General features: G+C 37.6%; 1 protein-coding gene and 1 long non-coding RNA gene across 2 annotated transcripts; both read right to left on the bottom strand.

Annotated features, from left to right (window-relative positions):
- Positions 1–7,047: 7,047 nt before the first annotated feature.
- Positions 7,048–8,226, bottom strand: LOC113714200 (uncharacterized). Its single transcript, XM_027237993.2, has 2 exons — positions 7,521–8,226; positions 7,048–7,379 (listed from the first exon to the last, which is right to left on the bottom strand). The coding sequence occupies exons 1-2, from the start codon at positions 8,224–8,226 to the stop codon at positions 7,048–7,050; spliced, it is 1,038 nt and encodes a 345-aa protein (XP_027093794.2).
- Positions 8,227–8,234: 8 nt separating this feature from the next.
- LOC140015688 (uncharacterized) lies at positions 8,235–8,626 on the bottom strand. The gene is made up of 2 exons (XR_011822317.1): positions 8,550–8,626; positions 8,235–8,406 (listed from the first exon to the last, which is right to left on the bottom strand). It is a non-coding gene; the product is annotated as an uncharacterized lncRNA (long non-coding RNA).
- Positions 8,627–13,736: the final 5,110 nt, after the last annotated feature.

Here is a 13,736-nt window from a genome sequence, read left to right as displayed (position 1 = left end):
TTCCTCTAGAACCATTAACCTCATCAAAGGAGAGAAAATAAACCCCATTTTTTCGAACTTCAAGATTTCGTTAGTGGCAACAAGAATATTCCCATACTACGTATTTTAGATGGATAAAACAGATGGCCTTTTCTGTACTGGTCTTATACAAGAAGGAATGAATTCAAAAGAGAAAAAGAGAGAAATGTAGATAGGGAAGATGGAGAGGAGAAAAAGAGCAGAAGGAAGACTAAGATATTATAGATGAAGAAAGAAATGTTCACGTCCAAAATCTACATTTCTTCTCCTCCACCACTGCTTTATACTAGTTTCTGGTATTCTAACAATATGAGATAACTAACTCATGCAATATGAAATGACCACATGCAAGATGAAATAACCAACACATGCAATCCGTTATTTGGAATATTTGGAATATTCCCTCCTAACTAACTTCCTGACGTCAGCTAACTTGGCTCTAGCTCAGCCATTACAGTTGCCCTCCCTTTAAACAATCCTAGTCTCTAGGATTGAAGGATGGGAATTGGCTTTGTATAACAGTTAAATCCTCCTAGGTAGCATCCTTCTCATTCATGTTCTTCCAACAAATTAAGACCTACTCCATCTGCTGGCCATCCCTGTCAATGATTCTTCTATCCAGGACTGCAGTGGGGGCAGTCGTGTAGAACCCTTCCTCTGATACTTGTGGCAATTCATTGCTGATAGCAGCTCCTTTAGTCGTTGGTTTCAAAAGTGAAACATGGAAAACAGGATGAATAGCAGCACCCTGTGGAAGCTTGAGTCTATAAGCAATTGACCTAATCTTCTTTTCCACCTAATATGCCCCATAATACTTGGCTGCCAGCTTCAAGTTTCTCCTTAGTGCTACCATAGTCTGTCTATAAGGCTGCAACTTGAGATACACCCAATCACCCTTAGCAAAAGACCTGCCTGTTCTATGTTTATCTACAAACTGCTTTATTCGGTTCTGAGCCTACAATAAATTTTCCCTGAGCAATGTATTCCAGTTCACCCTTTCCTTTATCCAATCCTCAACAGCAGCAACTTGAGTGTCACCTGTATTTAGACTCAGTTGGGGTGGTTTGTAGCCATATAGAGCTTGGAACGGTGTCATTTGCAAGCTAGAGTGGAAGTTAGTGTTGTACCACCATTCAGCTGAAAGTAAACACTTTTTCCAATGCCCTTGTTGTTGCAAGCACATGGCTTTTAAGTAAGTCTCCAAACACCTATTTACCCTCTCAGTTTGTCCATCAGACTGAGGGTGATAGAAAAAAGAAAAACTAAGATCAGTTCCTACTTGCTTAAAAAGCTCCTGCCAGAATATGCTGGTGAACACTTTGTCTCTATCAGATACAATCCCCTTTGGCAAACCATGTAATCTAAATATTTGGTTGAAGAATATCTGAGCAACACTCTTAGCAGTGTAATGAGAATTCATGGAGGTAAAGTGAGCATATTTTGTAAATCTGTCTACCACCACAAATATGACATCATGACCATATGATTTGGGTAGTTCTTCAATAAAATCCATAGAAATTTCCTGCCATGCTTGCTCAGGTATTGATAATGGCTGCAACAATCCTGGATAGTGGCAATGCTCCCCTTTACTCCTCTTGCAAATGTCATAAGATTGTACATAGGACTCCATATCCTTTTTCATTCTTGGCCAGTAGAAATAGTTCATCATTCTCTGGTATGTTCCCTGGTTCCCCAAGTGTCCTCCAATTGCAGAATCATACATACAGTTGATGAGTTGTGATCTTAACTCTGAGTTACTCCCAATATATACCCTTCCTATATACATGATAATCCCTTGTTGATATGTATAATCCTGCACACTGGATTTGTCCACAGCTAGTGCAGTCAGTAGTTTCTTGGCCTTCTCATCTCTATTATAACTGCTTGAAACCCTTGCTAGCTATAATGGTTTTGCTGTGGATATGGCATGGACCTGTACCTCCTCACTACTAGACCCCTCATCCCTCCCTTCCAACCTTCTAGATAGAGCATCAGTCACCAAATTATCCTTACCCCTTTTATATTGGATCTCATAGTCCAATCTCATAAGTTTGGCCAACCATTTTTGTTGGAGGCTATTCCAGTAAGTACTTCAAACTTTCATGATCAGTTTTGATTATGAAGTGAGTTCCTAACAAATAGTGTCTCCATTTCCCCACTGCAGTAATCAATGACAATAACTCCTTTTCATATATGGACAGTGCTTGATTCTTTGGTCCAAGTGCCTGACTCATGAAGGCAATAGGTCTACCCTGCTGCATCAAAACTGCTCCAATGGCCTTTTGGCTAGCATCAGTTTCCAACACAAATGTTCTTGAGAAGTCAGGTAGTGCTAACACAGGTGCTTAAGTCATAGCTTGTTTGAGTTCCTGGAAAGCATTCTCAGCTTGCTCATCCCACTCAAAGCCATCCTTCTTGAGTAGATTAGTTAAAGGTTTAGCTATCTTCCCATATCCTTTCACAAATCTCCTGTAATAACCTGTCAGTTCCAAAAACTCTCTTAAACCTTTAACAGTGGTAGGGGTAGGCCAGGACAGCATGGCTTCCACTTTTGCAGGATCAGCAGAGATTCCTTCACCAGTAATTATATGCCGCAAGTACTCTACTCTATCTTGCCCAAATGAACATTTAGACATTTTTGCATATAAGGAGTGGTTTCTGTGGGTGTAAAAAACAAGGGATAGGTGTTTGAGATGGGAGTCAAAATCTGGGACTGTAAGCTAGAATGTCATCGAAGAATACTACTACAAATTTTCTAATAAAAGGTTCAAACACTGAGTTCATTAAAGCCTGGAAGGTTGCTGGTGCATTAGTGAGACAAAATGGCATCACTAAGTATTCATAGAGGCCATAGTGGGTTCTGAAAGCTATTTTTTGGATATCAGGTGGCTTCATTCTTATCTGATGATACCCTGACCTCAAGTCAATCTTTGAAAAAAATTTTGTACCATGCAGTTCATCAAGTAGGTTATCAATGATTGGAATGGGAAACTTGTCTTTGATGGTGAGGCTGTTAAGTTGTCTATAGTCAATGTATAACCTCCAACTACCATTCTTCTTTTTAACTAGCAAGGCTGGAGATGCAAAAGGGCTATGGCTGGTTTGGATGATACCAGTGGCCAACATTTCTTTGACTTGCCTTCTATTTCTGTTTTTTACTTGTGGGGATACCTATATGGGCTAATCTTGAAGGGTTTAGCATCAGGTTTCAAAGGTATCTAATAATTGAGGCTATGGTTAGTGGGTAAAGTTGTAGGTGCAGCAAATATGTCTTCATATTGAGCAAGTAATTGAGTGAGTGCTTTTGGCACAGTAGTTACCTGTGAGTTTTGTACTTTGATTATGCAAGAATGTTGCAAAGCTGTTCTGATTTTGTTTCTGCAATACTTCTGGCCAGATACTCCTTGCTTCATCAATACCTTAGCAGAGTGGGAATCCCCTTGCAATAGCACCATTTCACCCTCTTTCTCAAATGACAATGATAGCTTTTGAAAATCAAAAGTCATAGGGCTGTAACACTTCATCCAGTCAATCCCCAAAATCAAATCGTATGGTTCCAAGTCTAGCACATACACATTGTGGGTAAAATGATGGCCCTGCATTATCCACTTCATATTAGGAATCCATTGCTCACAAACTAATTCTTTCCCATTTGCAATCCTGACTTTAAAAGGTTTATGACTCTTAACAGCTTCAGGGTAGAGTTGAGCAATAGTTGGCTTTATGAAACAGTTGGTGCTGCCTCCATCCAATAGAATTGACACCTCTTGATCACCATAATACCCAGTATCTTAATGGTACTGGAAGACAATTGGCCTGAAACTGAGTGGAGGGATAGTGTAACATCTCTGCCATATTTGTTGCCTTGATACTCAATGACCTCATCCTCTTCATCCGCTACTTCATCTACTTGTGCCTTGCTTTCATCTGCTAGCAGCAAATGAATTCCCTTATTCCTGCAAACATGCCCAGGAGAAAACTTGTCTCCACATTTGTAACATAAATTGTGATCCTTCATATCCTGGAACTCAGTGGGGGTAATCCTCTTGGAGCCTTGGGGGCAGTTTTATTGTTACTACTGTCAAACGCCTGATGTGCAGGCTTCTTCTGTATTGTATCTGTAATTGGAGTTGGTTTTGTGGCCATCCTGTGTTGCTTAGACATAACCTGCAAATAATGTTCCTGCCATCTCGCCTTCTCAAATGCCAATTGCAGGGTGGTAGGTTTATGGATGTTTACCACAGACTTAATCTCCTCCTTTAGTCCACTCAGGAAACTGGAAATGTAATAAGATTTAGTGAGACCAGGAACCTTGAGCATCACAGCAGCTCGCAACTCCTCAAACCTTTCTTGGTAGGCCAACACTGTGAAAGTTTGATGAAACTTGTTAAACTCCTCTATGACATCGTTCTCCCCCAAATTTTCAAATCATTGCAAAGATCTTGGCTAAATCTGTCCCATCATAACTCACCCTTATCCATCTTGAAGCCTTGATACCAGATACTAGCTTTTCTATTCAAATGCAATTCCACTAAATCCATTTGCTGTGGAAGTTTGATGAAGCTTGTTAAACTCCTCTATGACATCGTTCTCCCCCAAATTTCCAAATCTATTGCAAAGCTCTTGGTTGAATCTGTCCCATCGTAACTCACCCTTATCCATCTTGAAGCCTTGATACCAGATACTAGCTTTCTCATCCAAATGCAATTCCACTAAATCCATTTGCTGAGAGTCTGGAATGCGACATAAACGGAAAAACTTCTCACATTTCCTAACCCACTTCCTGGGGTTAGAACCATCAAAATTGGGAAATTCCATCTTAGGAGTCCCTACAGGTAGATAATTCCTTTCTCCTTGACTGGACTGTCCCAACTCCAAATTTCTTTGAAGCCTTTGGACAGGATGTCTCTCTGTGCTGTCTGGTGAAGTTCCCAATATCCCTCTGTCACCTTGCAAGCTCCTCACAAAAGTAGTGTATTGAGCATTCATTGAAACCATGAAATGTTTCATCTCAGTTGAGTTTGCTTCTAAGAGCGCCTTCATATCAGAGTAATTTGTCGCCAATTTCTCCTCCAATGCTAGTCTTTCTACTGCATTATCTTCAATGATACTATGAATTCGTGAATCCTGCTTCTTCAACTGTTCTTCAAAGCCTTTCATTCGGGTGCCTTTCGCCATGGTCAGGTACAGATTCAGTAGTCGAGCTCGCAAATCCAAGAACCGCAAGCTCTAATACCAATTGTACTGGTCTTATACAAGAAGGAATGAATTCAAAAGAGAAAAAGAGAGAAATGTAGATAGGGAAGAAGGAGAGGAGAAAAAGAGCAGAAGGAAGACTAAGATATTATAGATGAAGGAAGAAATGTTCACGTCCAAAATCTACATTTCTTCTCCTCCTCCACTGCTTTATACTAGTTTCTGGTATTCTAACAATATGAGATAACTAACTCATGCAATATGAAATGACCACATGCAAGATGAAATAACCAACACATGCAATTCGTTATTTGGAATATTCCCTCCTAACTAACTTCCTGACGTCAGCTAACTTGGCTCTAGCTCAGCCATTACATTTTCCAATGACCTACATGTATGTATTGTGGTACGAAGCCATATCCAAAGATGACAAACAAAAATTCTCGTGTTTATTAAAGAAGTCGTCTATTTTAAATTACACAGAAATCAGCTATGACTGAAATTCGGCAAATATCGGTCAGGACAATCTTTTACTATGTTCATGCACATAATTCCATAGGTTGTGCTAGGGCGTTCCTTGAATCCGACAAAACAAAGGGTATGGATTTGGCAAAATTAAATATTTATTACGGGATGGTAGACCATTTTGGCGAAGAACAGGAAGAAAATACTCCGTTGGATTATGCTTTAAAACGGTCATCTCGTGAATTTGTTGAATTGTACATTCGTCAAAATGTAAGAAATTCTCAAAACTTTGTAAGATATGGTTCTCTTTTGTAACAGTAAATTTGATGCCAACTAAAAAGGAATGAAAGAGGATATATGCTTTTATTTGTTTTGGGGTCTTTTGATGCTCTCCTGTACTATATCAAAGGGAATGCCTTTTCTGTAGATTTGATGGAAAACTGCATGAGTTAATGTCATCATCGACTCAGGAAACAGCGCTTAAATCCATTACCTTTCTTTGTCTTCCTCAACATGTTTGCTTTATTATCTTTCAAATGATATTTACTATTCAAAGATTAAATGGAACGCATTCTATAGCCAAAATATTTTGTCTGTGCTTGAAATTTTGGCAGAGGAATTCAATGGCCTTCATCGGATCACTAGTGCAGAGCACAAAGGCTGTTGAAACAGCAACTGACCTTGTAGTGATGGAGCCAGGATTTTTTTTTTGGGCCAAAATTTTTTCCAATAAAATTATTTTAATATATTATGTTCAAAATAATTTTCTTCTATTTAAATATATGACATCTAATAATATCAAATATTAAATTTAATTATAAAGATATGTTTATTCATAAATATGTGGTACAATCATAACAAAAATTAACAAAAAAGATAACATTTGATTAATATCTTATAACATTACAAATCATCCAATTTGCACATCATGAGAAAATACTCTCCAATATGTCACCTATGCAATAGATATATATATAACCATGTAATATAAATGTAACTATTTTTCATTAAAAAAAAATAAAAATTATATTAACATACTTTGAAATTTCAACATCTTTTCTTAGAAGTAAATTGAGCTCTACGTTCTTTCATAGAACTAAATTCATCTATGATTGAATCACTACTAAATTTTTCAGCAATTTCCTTTTCTATATACACAGTTAAACAATCATTCAAGAAATTATCTTCCATCTTATTTCTGAGCTTTGTCTTGATTATTTTCATAATTGAAAATGTCCGCTCTGTAGTTGCAGTTGGTACAGGAAGAGTAAGAACAAGTCTAATTAATCTATCAATAAGAGGATACATCACTGATTTTCTTGTCTTCACCAAGCCTTGACATAACTCATGAATACCAGATAATTCTTGCTATTCAGGATGCTTTGGAATGTCAAACTCAAAATGTTGAAGTTTTATTCTTAGACGTACTAGTTCTTGCTCCATAAAATCATTCGGATAGAACTTCTTTGCAAGTTTACAAATATCATCAATCTTGAACAGCATAAATCCATTTCTAGGATCTAAAGCAGTGCTCAAAACAAGCAATTCCACGGTATGATCATTAAACCTGCTATGTAACTCTTGCAATTGATAATCAATTGTTGCAAGAAATATATCCACTCGATAATAATGCTCCACACTAATCTCATCATGATGACTACGAGATCTACCACGTCTTGCAATATATTGAGCATTCATATCTGGGATATCAATTTGATGTTGCTCACAAAATAATTTAACTTTCATCAAGAAATCATCCTATCCCGAATCTAGAAAATTCTTTAGTAGCTTTGTTGTGCTTGAGACAAGATGCATTGCATTCAAAATATCTTGAGATTTACGTTGCAATGCCATACAAAGATGCTGAGTGATTTCCATAATGTCTTTCATAAGATGCAATGTGAAAACAAATCCAAAGGATAACAACTGATTTAAAGCAAAATTAGCATCTCCACGTTGAGAGTATGAACCTCCATCTGCTGCAATGTTACTTAAAACCACACAAGTAGCATTGAACATTTTTAGTAAACTAGAAATAGAATCCAAATGAGAACCCCAATGAGTATCTCCAGTTTGTTTTAAAGTGCCAATTTGATTAAGCCCCTTTCCAGTTTCAAGTTCACCATTAGCAATCTTAGTAGCAATTTCAATTGCTTGAGCCTCCTTTAATTCATCATTACGTTTGCTAGATGCAGTAACAATGTTGATAATGAAAACTAAATTGGAGAAGAATTGGTGAACAGAAGCTACTTCTCTAGAAGTTGCAACTAAAGCAAGTTGAAACCTATGGGCCAAACAATGAATGTAATAGGCATATGGACATTCATGGTAAATTAAAGCTTGCAAGCCATTCCATTCACCTATCATATTACTAGCTCCATCATACCCTTGTCCACGGATGTTATGAATGACCAAATTATGTTGAGAGAGAGTAGAAAAAATAGCTTCCTTCAAAGTTAAAGCCATAGTATCACGGACATGAATAACACCAAAAAATCGTTCACGAATGCATCCTTCCTTATCTACATATCTCAAAACAAGAGCCATTTGCTCTCTTTTGGACTCATCACGAGCTTCATCAACTATAATGCAAAATTTTGAATTTCCAATCTCTTGGCAAATTTCTTTTCTAACCTTATTGGAAAATATATAAAGAATCTCCTTTTGAATTTCAGGAGATGTATAGGAGGCATTGGATGGAGCATTTTCTTGAACAACACTTGCAACCTATCCATTAATAGAGCATAATTATAATTTTATAAAGATAATAACTAAATGGAAGCATATTATGAATTAAAAAGATTTCTTTCAAGCATGGATATTATATAAATTCAAGAAAGAATGCAAAGTTGGAAGAAAATCATTCTTACCTTATCATTATAAGAAGCCAACAACTTAATAAGTTGATGAAAGTTTCCACGATTAAGAGATTTTTCACTCTCATCTCATCCTCGAAAGGCACAACCTTGAAATACAAGCCATCGAACTACATCAATTGAAACTTGAAGCCTTAATCGATTAATCTCAACTTGCTCAAAACTTTGTTTCTCAATGAAAGTTCCAATGTGTTGAGAAGCATTCATCAAATCATTGCAGGCTTTTACAGCAATTCTGTGAAATAAGTTAGGATTTTTCCCCACATGTCGTAAGAAAGCACAATTATCTCCATTAGTGACCTTTTTCCAATTCTTAAAGCCATCAAGAACAAATGCACTTAATTCAACTCGTCCATTCAGCTTACTAAATAGATAGCATGAAAGACAAAAAGTAGCATCAATTGGTGGAGAATATTCAAGCCAAGATGGAAACAATTCAAACCAAGAGCTACAAAAATGACGAACATGTTTCTTTGAACCACTTGAAGGGTAATTTTCAAGCTTAACTTGATATGGCCCCCCAATTGATATAAGCTCGACGAATTTCATCTTGTTGATTAAGAGGATAGCTCTATATAGGTGGACGTTTTCCGAGATCATGCTCCAAAGAAGCAATATCAATCTTTTCAAGTTCAACTCTTTGAATTTTTTCAGGAGGTTCAACAACCAAACTCTCACTAAGAATAGATGATGGAGTAGCATCACTCTCCTTGTGCTTTTGGTCTTCAATAATTTTTCTTTTAAAAAATGCATCAATTGTTGTTGACTTAACCATGGAGAATAAATTTCAAACCTGAATTTAATTCACACTTCAAAAGTTATATACAACTCTAGCAAATTATCATAATAAATTATACGTATGCCAAATTAATATTATATATGCATTATATTAGTATTTTTTTGAACCACAAATAGAGTATGGAACCACAATTTTAAATGATACACACTTATTAAACAATAAAATACTTTATACATGTCAAATTATTTTTCTTAAGAAAAATATACTACCAATATAGTATAATATCACAATTTTGATACTAGAAATGTATTTTGCAGGAGCATAAGATAATTGGAAAGAGGAAAAGATTAAATTTCATAATAAATTAATTATAAAAGGAAAAGGTTTAGTACATGCACTAGAGAATGGAGCCACTTCACTTTAAGTTATTGGATTCTACTTTCTAGCACCAAGTGACCAAACCACGGATTCACGGAAGCCACCAAACGGTCCAAACCAATCAGGGTGTGAATCACCCGACACCCTTGAATCTTGATGAATTTTCTTTGAATCTTTGTTGTATTCTTCTCCAGACTCCAGTTCTCCTGTCTTCTTGTTCTTTTCACTTTATTTTTGAGTTTTGTCTACCAACAATCAAGTGCCACCGTGAAAGAAAGAAAGAAATGAAAAGTCACCCACACTTTCTTTTTTGATTCGCATATCAGAAAAGTGGGCAAGTAGCTTCCTTTGTAAGTTTTTCTTAGAATGCTAAAGATAAAATAATTTTTTTTTAAATCTTTTATCCATTGGGCTAAGTTATATAGTTGTATATGGGCCAATAAAATAATTATTTTTGTTTTAGCCCATTAACAATTATGAATTGGGTCTTTTTATTCTAATACATCACTTTTTTTTTGAAATATATTTATTTTTATTAGAAGTAAGACAAGAGTAAAATGTTACATAGACCTAATTTTCCAAATTGAAGGCATTCCTAGCCTATCAAGGCGAATTGCTGCACGAGCCATTGTTGGAAACGTGTTTAATGTCTCGTATATCTTGATTTGCTGGTCTGGATGAGATACGCCCACATTGGATAACACATCAGCCACCTTATTCGCTTCCCTGTAACAATGTGAAAAACGATCTGGATCTTCCATAAACTGCCAAATCTGCCTGATAATCCGTCGGATGTGCCAGGGACATTGAATGCGATGCTGAAGAATTCCAATTAATACCAAAGAATCCGATTGCACATAGATATTCCGAAAGCACCTCTATGCACATGTTTGAAGACCAATAAAGAGGGCACGAGCCTCTGCACGAAGACATGTAGTTTCCCCAAAATGTGCCGAAAAACCAATCAAAGGAAGGCCATTTGAATCCCGAAGAACTCCACCGCCTCCACCCACTCCTAGATTACCCTTAGAACATCCGTCTGTATTAAGTGTGAACCGTCCAGATTCCTTCGTTTCCCATCGAATAAGTTTGTATGTGATGCCAACATCAGATGAGTTCGACCAATCATACAAATGATAAAATGACTGTACTCGTCCCATTTTTTTGAAATATATCTCCACAATGGGTCGGATTTCCGAGAAAATGGCTTGACAAATGACATTCGACCGCATCTGGACATCCTCAAACATTGCTTTATTTCTTGCCTTCCAAATTTGCCAACATACTACAGAAGGAAGTAGCCGTCCAATAATCCGTCTTATATCATAATCATATGATTTCAACCACCAACCCACTATGCGAGATCTCAAATATGACCTTGATACTTGGAGTCCACATGAATCCCCAAAATAATTCCAAACTGTTAATGCTATAATGCCATTGGAGAATAAATGTTCGGTTGACTCTTCAAATGCCGATTGGCAGCAAAAACACTTTGAGGGTAAATGAAAACCAAAATTTCGTAACCTATCCGGTATCGGCAACCTACCCAGCAACAATCGCAACATGAAGAATGAGGTCTTCAAAGGAAGACGAGGATGCCAGATTCTATCAAAAACCATTGATGTGTTTCGGGCTTGCCTAATTTCCCGAAAAGCTGAAGATACAGTGAAATTTCCAGAATTTGTGGGCATCCATATGACTTCAGCCTCGCCGCTCTCTTCCGGTAGTGGGTGGTTCAAAATGGAGTTAACCATTTCATATAGCAGATACTGATATAACCGATTCGCATCCCATTGCCCATTAGTTATGAAATTGCCAAACGACAAGTTTGGGAATACCGTAGCTCGTAAAAACAGCGCACCACCTCCCAACCAGTTGTCATACCAAAAATGACATGCTCCGTCTTTAGCAACCCATAACATAGAAAGTTCCACTTGTCGGTTCACATTGACCATCCTTCTCCAGAGTGCAGAGTCCATTGATCTGATTTCTACCTGACAGGGGTGTAGTCGTGTACAATATTTTGCTTTGATAAACTTAGCCTATAAGGACGATCCCTTTCTGAAGTTCCACCACAACTTGAATGAAAAGGCTAAATAGACATCCTTTAACCTTCGAAATCCGACTCCTCCTTCCTCTATTAGATAGCACATTTGAGACCAACGTATCCAGTGATACTTGGTATCCTCGGGTGATGATCTCCATAGAAAATTTGAGAAGGCATTTTCTATAGTTTTAAATACCTTTGCCGGGATAATCGACGCTGATAGCAGATGCACTGGCATCGATGCTAAAACATGTTTGATTAGAACTATCTTGCCTCCAAATGATAGCATCCTTGACTTCCATGACATAATCCTCCCTAGAATAGACTGGCACACTTCCCCAAAATATGATGATTTACATCTTCCGAAGTAAAGTGGGAATCCTAGATAACGTATTGGAAAAGAATGCCAGGTAAAACCAGTGATGTGTTCAATAACCCTTCGTCTCGCCGGTGACAATGATGGATGAACCAAATAACAGCTTTTTTGCACATTTATCATTTGTCCCGAACACCTTTGATACAACTGTATCACCTGCATGATTGTCTTTAAAGAGTGTGAAGATCCATTTGCAAATATAAGGACATCGTCCGCAAATGCCAAATGTGTTATAGAAGGACATGCGTCTAGAATTTTAAAACCCATAAAACCCGATTGCATGACGAGGTTATTTAAACATCTAGATAAAACCTCAGCCCCTATAATGAGTAAAGCAGGCGATAATGGGTCACCCTGACGAAGTCCATTTGACGACTTAAAGAAACCATATGATGACCCATTTATAATTACCGAAAACCAGACATTAGATATCAATCTCCAAACAAGATCAATGAATCTTTCCTCGAAGCCAAATCTCCTCAGAATACCAATAATATGATCCCATGCCACTCGATCATATGCCTTGGACATGTCTAGCTTCAATACCACATTACCACCTCTTTTCTTTTTTCCAATACCCGATATTATCTCCTGAGCTAGCAGAAAGTTTTCTGATATATTACGACCCTTTACAAAGCCTGTCTGCTGGGGGGAAATAATTTTTGGCAAAACATATGCCACTCTGTCTGCTAAGATCCGTGATATCAACTTGTTAAAGAAATTGCACGGACTGATTGGCCTAAATTGTGAAAATTCCTGAGGATTTGATATTTTAGGAATTAGCACAATAGAGGTAGAGGTGATGAATCGAGGTAACTCATCCCCACAGAAAAAGCTGAGTATTGCATTATAGACATCCTGGGCAACCACTTCCCATGCAAAAGTAAAAAATTTTCCAGTGAATCCATCTGGGCCCGCAGCACTGTCTCCATCCATTGACCTCACAACTCGATAGACCTCCTCAATTGAGGGAAATTCTTCCAATTTGTCATTGTCGTCTTCGGAGATAATGGGCGGAATTAAATTCAGCATATCAGAAGAGGATTGCAAAGATCCCGTGAAAAGATTTGAGAAGTATGATATTGCCTCATCTGCTATATCAGCATTCGTATCCACCCAAGCACCGTTTGGTTTTTTGATGCGGTGTATCATAGCTTGAGCTCGTCTCTGCCTAACCACCGCATGAAAGTACCTTGAGTTACGATCTCCTTGTGTAAGCCATTTTATTCTGGCCTTTTGGCTCCAGAATTGCTCTTCAATTGACAGTGCATGCCGTAGTTCGGCCTGAGCCTTGCTAAGCTGAACATGAAATTCCTCCGAGTCATCTTGATCCACAGCTTGCTCTGCTTGTTGAACTGCCATTTCCGCAGATCGCACAGCGTCAAATATATTCCCAAATTGATGTTTATTCCAAGTTTGAATAGCCTTCCTCGTTGCCAATAATTTAGAACACAAAATACGCAAAGGAGAACCAACCACATCTTGACTCCAAGCCTGACGAATAACCTGCAAGAGTTCAGGTTTGGTGGTCCAGAGATTTAAAAAACGGAAAGGCCGTGGCTTATTATTTGAATGAGCCGCAAAAGAAATTTTCAATGGTGAATGATCCGAAGGATGTCTTGCCAGGTGAATCACAGA

This window comes from Coffea arabica, chromosome 10c (genome assembly GCF_036785885.1).
Source record: "Coffea arabica cultivar ET-39 chromosome 10c, Coffea Arabica ET-39 HiFi, whole genome shotgun sequence".
Classification (NCBI taxonomy): Eukaryota; Viridiplantae; Streptophyta; class Magnoliopsida; order Gentianales; family Rubiaceae; genus Coffea; species Coffea arabica.
This window is presented reverse-complemented; position numbering and strand designations above follow the sequence as displayed.

Excerpts from the sequence above, each read along its gene's own strand:
- LOC113714200 (XM_027237993.2), bottom strand. The coding sequence starts at position 8,226 with ATGGCTCTTGTTTTGAGATATGTAGATAAGGAAGGATGCATTCGTGAA. Across the intron at positions 7,380-7,520 it reads TCTTTGTATGGCATTGCAAC|ATATGAATGCTCAATATATT; the intron begins GTAAATCTCAAG and ends TTGATATCCCAG.